Source organism: Sinocyclocheilus rhinocerous, unplaced genomic scaffold (assembly GCF_001515625.1).
Source record: "Sinocyclocheilus rhinocerous isolate Xijiao unplaced genomic scaffold, SAMN03320098_v1.1 scaffold883, whole genome shotgun sequence".
NCBI classification, from domain to species: Eukaryota; Metazoa; Chordata; class Actinopteri; order Cypriniformes; family Cyprinidae; genus Sinocyclocheilus; species Sinocyclocheilus rhinocerous.
In genome coordinates, this window is record NW_015627244.1 from 437162 (window position 1) to 443690 (window position 6529).

General features: G+C 35.8%; 1 protein-coding gene across 1 annotated transcript in view; it reads right to left on the reverse strand.

The window, feature by feature from the left end:
* Positions 1 to 5390, reverse strand: part of cacng7b (calcium channel, voltage-dependent, gamma subunit 7b) — an 11496-nt gene extending 6106 nt beyond the window's left edge. Inside the window, exons 1-4 of the mRNA XM_016533980.1 lie at positions 5326 to 5390; positions 4576 to 4765; positions 4040 to 4162; positions 3815 to 3955 (exon numbers count right to left, since the gene is read on the reverse strand). Coding sequence (XP_016389466.1) covers positions 3815 to 3955; positions 4040 to 4162; positions 4576 to 4765; positions 5326 to 5334 — 463 coding nt within the window. The 5' untranslated portion in view covers positions 5335 to 5390. The remainder of the gene's footprint in view (positions 1 to 3814; positions 3956 to 4039; positions 4163 to 4575; positions 4766 to 5325) is intronic.
* Between the last annotated feature and the right edge of the window lie 1139 nt (positions 5391 to 6529).

A 6529-nucleotide genomic window follows, 5' to 3' on the forward strand; every position in this document is an offset into this window, starting at 1 on the left:
AGAGAGAGAGAGAGAGAGAGAGAGCAAATCAGTGAAGAAAAATCAACAGACCACCAAGATGCCACCTGCTGAATAACAAATATTAAATGCAGCTGCAAGAAAACTAGAACAACAGAACTAAACAATATAGTTAAATAACTGCACTGTGATGCACTTCCTGTCGGACTCCTGAGGACTTACCGCTCACCCTCGGCCAACTCAACAGACACACACAAGTACTGTACACACTCCAGGGCTCTGCCCGGCCACTGATGAGAGGACATCAGCTCCATCTAAATAAATCACATCCCCAAACTCTCCTCACTGCAGGCACAGCAGGCTAGGAGAGATGCATGGAGGACAGAGGAGATAAATCTGCTTGGTAAGTTTGACGTCACACGTGACCGTTTCCGGGTCCAAACGCTCTTTTAGATGCCAAAAGCAAACAACGATGCTAACATACTGTACACCTACTGTGTGCTGGAATATTAAAAAAAAAAAAAATCATAATCCTAACCTTTACATACATATTGAAATTACTGATGGTCAGACTGTTTTGAATTGTTAAAATATTGGTGTCCAGGATGCTGTGAGCCCAGAGACTGTACATCGCGAGTTTTTAATAGCTTAGCTTATATTTGTAATTAATAGTGCTCATAAGCGGCTGTTGAGATAGTATGAATTGACCTGAATTGAGCAGAGGCTTGGACCAGGATTTATTATACCTTCCATTGCAACTTTAAAGAGTAGTTCAGCCAAAAATTAAAACTTGCTTTAAAATTCATCACCCTTAGACCATCCAAGATGTAAAAGAGTTGTTTTTTTTCGTTGGAACATATTTGGAGAAATTCAGCATTACATCACTTGCTAACCATTGGATCCTCAGCAGCGAATGGGTGCCGCCAGAATGAGAGTCCAAACAGCTGATAAAAACATCACAATAATCCACAAGTAATCAACACTACTCCAGTCCATCAATTAATGCTTTATGAAGGCAAAAGAAGCATGTTTGTAATAAACAAATCCCTCATTAATATGTTGTAATTTAAACCATCGCTTCCAGCCAAAATATGAGTCCATAATCCATAATAATGTTTCTTCCATCCCCTGTTGTCCTCTCACATCAAAAACATATTTGTTAAGAACTATATTGGGCTATTTTCACTTGTGCTTGATTTGTGCATATTTCTCTCCTGATTCAGATGAGATGACTTTTTCACTAGAAAAAGAAATATTATGGATAATCGTGTAGATTATTTGTGGATTATTGTGATGTTTTTATCAGCTGTTTGGACTCTCATTCTGACAGCACCCATTTACTGCAGGGGATCCATACTGAGCAAGTGATGTAATGCTAAATTTCTCATCTTGTTCAGATGAAGAAGCAAACTCATCTACATCTAAGATGGCCTGAAAGAGAGTACATTTTCATCAAATTTGAATTTTTAGGTTGTGGCGGCATACATTTAAAGATGTGACAGAATTCACATCCAGTTCTTGTTATGTTTCCCCTTTAAGGGTGTTTAGTTGCCGGTGGCGGGGTGTTTCCCCTTTAAGAGTTTGTCTTCCTGCGAGTTCATTAAAGCAATGGCCGGTTTATGGCTTTTCATCCAATTTTGATGTCCTTTGTGTTCATATGTTCGCATGAACATCTACAAGGTGAACTATACCTTTAACAAGCAGAGGCAAGCAGATTGTGCGTAGCAGAGGAATGTGAGTATGTGTGCGGGTTTGGACAGAGAATGATGGCAAAACTGTAAAAGGAACAGGGTGAGAAAAGCTCACACAACGTGCACAAACCGAGAAATGCCTGTAATATTTATCGCAACAGCCGAATGACATACACAAAACAAAAACACAACATTCCTGCAAACATCAGCTACATTTCACAGCCGCTCCATCTAACGGCACTATGATCTTTACTTTTTAATGGCTTCTTTCAACTGAAGCACTTTTATCAGCCCCGAGCAGTCTGAAATGCCCATTACATATTCAGCAGCAGGCTGATAGAGAACACAGAGAGAAAAGGACAAGTAAAAAGGTGTTTTTCAAGGGCGGCCTGTCAGGAAGTTTGTGCTGCAAGAGGAGAGAGGTGTTTTCGATAAAGTTGAAGGTCTTTTCTGGCCGTGTGCAAGGTTGAGGCAGCGATGCAGTAAATAACAGTGGCATCTGCATACAAATAAGTTCTACATTCAGGTTAGGGTTAGACTCTCACTGCAGACTGATATATAAGTGCTATTTTATGCCTGTTTACAGTGGAGTTCAAACCTAGTTCATGAGGGAAAATGCATTTATTTAGCGCTTTTTTAATGTCATTATAATATTCTATTAATACTATAATTCTTATAATGTTATTAAAATTCTCTCATTTTAATAACATTTTTTTTATATGTAATGACAGCAGCAGAGTAAAAGTAGATCATTTTCTCCAGCATGATTTGAGAATGATCCAAAGACCATCTTGTGCTTCAATGTCACAAATTTGCTGGTTTGATTAGGGACCTAGAAATGAACACATTTTGTAAATATTAAATATATAAAGTGAAAAGTAACTTTAAAGTTTAAATATTTAATCCAAAGAGCATCTTGTGCTTCAGTGTCACAAATGTGCTGGTTTTAGGGACCTAGAAATGAACATATTTTGTAAATATTAAGTATTTAAAATATTCCTAAAATATAGCTAAATCCTAGGTTTTTATTGTGGAAATTCAAGCTCTGTACGTAAATGTTTAGGTTTCAGGATTTAAAAAAAAATTAGATAAGACATCCTACTCGAATAGTGTAATTGAATAGTGTAACTATATGGTTAGTTTAAGTTAACAAACAATAATAATTCAATCATTAAATGTCATTTCATATGAGCTCTTTATATTTAGACAAATTTGTGCTGCAATGCCTACTTAGGGTCTCTGTCTGATTCTATCTAATTGAACATGTTATATATTTTATAATCTTGCTGACCTCTGCTGGTGCAGCACTGAACTGCATGCTCAGATATTTGAGGTATCTATTGGAAAATAAATCTGGCACCATTGACTGATGAGTTTAATCTTCACATTTACATGATAGGACACATCAGGCAGTTGTGCCTACATGAATAAATGACTGTGTTTTTGCTCTGTGTTAGAACATTACATGAGAAAATAATAAGAGCAAAAGATATGCAATCGTGTAATGAGAGCTCTCATGTGACAGAGGGTTAAGATATCCTACTAGTATGATAGATGTGTTATTTTACAGAATAACTAATGCAATAAAAATACAGCACTTCCTCCAAAGAAACTTTATCACTGCATCCACTGGTTCCAAAAACTGCTAAATAAACAGATGGAGCGATTTCATGCTCAGACACAGGTTTATGATTGGAGGAGACATCATTAATGTAAAACAGATGGTACTGCTTGCATTCTGGTGAGTACAGAACACAAAATACTCACAAATGTAATCTTCCTGAAAAAAGGATCTGTATTAAATATGTTATGAACTATTTTTAACGGTAAGAGCATTTTAGAAAGAGTCTTAATTCAAAAGAATGTTCCTCCAGGCCCATTTGTGACAGAGGTGTAAAGAGTACCTAAAAACCATACTTGAGTAAAAGTACAGATACCTTACAGTGAAAATTACTCCACTACACTAATTGCATTTACTCCAATACTTTACACCTCTGATTTGTGATGACATAATTATATCCTATATCCTAAAAGTGTTATATAATATGTTCAATATAAATATAAAATGTCTAAAAACTGACAAATAGAACTTATAAAGGGTCACAAATTATGGATTCATTGCACCAGGTGTGTCCACCTTACAAGAAGGAAAGGTTTCCCACTACCTGAGAGGATGAAGAAGATTCCAGAAACGAAGGCCAGGATGGTGCGCTGCGGACGGATGTGGCCCACGTTACTGATGATGAAGGCCATGAAAACGAAGAGCAGGGACACCATAGGGAAGGGGGTAGCTGTCCGCACCATCTCTGCCAGACCAGTAAATACATGTGTGTGAGAGTTGTGCGTGTAAATGTGGACATGTTACTTTGATTTGAAGTACGTTCACTCACTGAGGATATTTGCAGTGTTTTCTGTGGTGATTTCAATCTCTGGCTCTGTGAAATACTCAGAGGCCACACATCTACCTTTCTCTGTACCTAAAACAGTGAGACAGTTTAAACAGTGTAAATATTCTCAATATTTACAATACCGTTCAAAAGTTTGGGGTGGGTAAAAATTATATCATGTTTTTGAAAGAAGTCTGTTTTGCTCATCAAAAATATAGTAAAAACAGTAATGCTGTGAAATAATATTACATTTTAAAATAACTGTTTTCTATTCTATTTTAAATCTAAATGTAATAAATTACTTTGATGGTACTTTGATGGAATTTTCAGCAGCCATTACTCCAGACTTCAGTGTCACATGATCCTTCAGAAATCATTCTGATATTCTGATGTGCTGCTAAAGAAACATTTTTATTATTATCAGTGTTGAAAACATTTATGTTACTTTTTTTTCAGGATTCCTTAATGAATAGAAAGCTCAAAAAATAGGATTCATTTGAAATATATATATTGTTTTGTACCTTTATGAATGCCTTTACTCTTAATTTTGACCAATGTAATATATCTATGCTGAAAAAAGATGATGATTTTTTTTTTATCCTGCAGTACGATTCCCTCCTCCATCAGCAGCCAATAATCCGTCGCCACGGCAACCCCCACCAACAGCAGTCCGCACGCCCCAAACACTGTGGAGAGCAGAGTCAGAGCCCTGCTGCTGCAAGAGCTCATCTGCACACACACACACACACACACACACACACACACACACACACACACACACACACAATTTAAATGTTTGTATACAAATCAGTTGTCAGTTTTTACCTTTAAATTATTTAAACCTTAAATATTATAGTAATGAACCAACTGACAGGTTTCCCTACAGCATTAGTAGAAATAAAATATTTCATTGAGAAAATCTGACATACTGACACACACACACACATACATACATACATATCAACCATCAGCACCCAAGCTCCAAATCACTGCAAAAACATCAAATCTAGACACTTCTACACACTCGATGTTACTCTTCAGTTCACCACTAAAAGTGCCAAGAGAAAACAGATAAGAGGAGTGTAAAAGATCACGAGAGACAGTTCCTGTCCCACTGTGGCGGTAATCAGCCAATCACACGAAAGGTCAAAGTTCACCAGGCTTAACGGGTTGCATTCATTGAAGCAGAACGTGAAAGATCATTGGCAGTGATTCAGATGGCACAACACACACATCACACACAAGCGCCTACAGAGTCATGAGTCATAGCTTTACTGTGAGACACAGACCTCATCCATACAGAGAAAGAAACAGATGTAGACACACACCGGTCCTGCTCACTAATTCACATCGGCATACCCTGCAGTGTGATGCACTGTGGGAGAACAGAATCTGATAAAAGCTGCTATTGGATTAGTTCATCCAAAAATGACAACTCTTTCATTAATTACTCACCCAAATGTCATTCCAAACCTCTATGACTTTCATTCTTCTGCTGAACACAAAAGAAGAAATTTTAAAGGATTGTGCAAATCATTCTTTTCTACAATTAAATTAACTGAGGCACCATAAAAATATTATAATAATGATAAATATGACTGTATTGTGAGTGTTCTGGAGCCATACAACAGAATTTGTGAAGAACTGACAGAAATTTAAGTCATTATTTAATGATAATCTTCCCGTCCAGTGAGCCGTTAGGGACTGAATAGTTGCATCAAGTGAGTTGAACTCAACCAGATGAGTCAAATCATTCAGACTGGTTTTGTGAAATTGATGATTGTCATTAGAAAACAATCACAAGTCGAATTATTTTCAGAATTATAATTTCAAATACAGATCATAAAACCATGTTTACGATGCTTTTGCATCCTTTTTGAAGTCTGAAAGCTTTAGTCTTCAATTAACTGTAGCTGCATGGACCAAAAAAAAATAAAAAAAATCCTTTAGTGCTCTACAGAAGATAGAATTTCACACAAGTTTGGAATGAAGGCGAATAAGTGAATTTAAATTAACAGTTCATTAAATGCTTTGAAACTGTGTTATTTTAGTATTTTTTTATTCTTGAGTATTTATTAATATGTTTATCTAGCTTCAGTTTTCATTTTATTTTAAGTTTTAGTAATTTTGTTTTGTGCTTTTGTCATTTTTATTAGTTTTATAATGTTTATGTTTCCAATTAGCTTTAATTAATTGATAATTTTAGTTTTAGTTATTTTAGTGCTTTTAATTTTAGTAAGTAACAAACGTATTTTATGTCAGTTAGTTGCCAAGAAAACATTTTTAAAGGTAATTTTTAATCAAATCTAAAAAAAATTTAAAAAATGCTGGTGAAATATGGACAAACCCAGCAACTCGGTTGTTTTGACCCAGCGGTTGGGTTAAATGTTTGAACCTAACCTTCTGGTAGTTTTATTTGACTCAACTATTGCTTCAAAATTACTATATTTCTTGCTTAAAATGAACCCAAAATAGGTTGGAATTAAATTAACA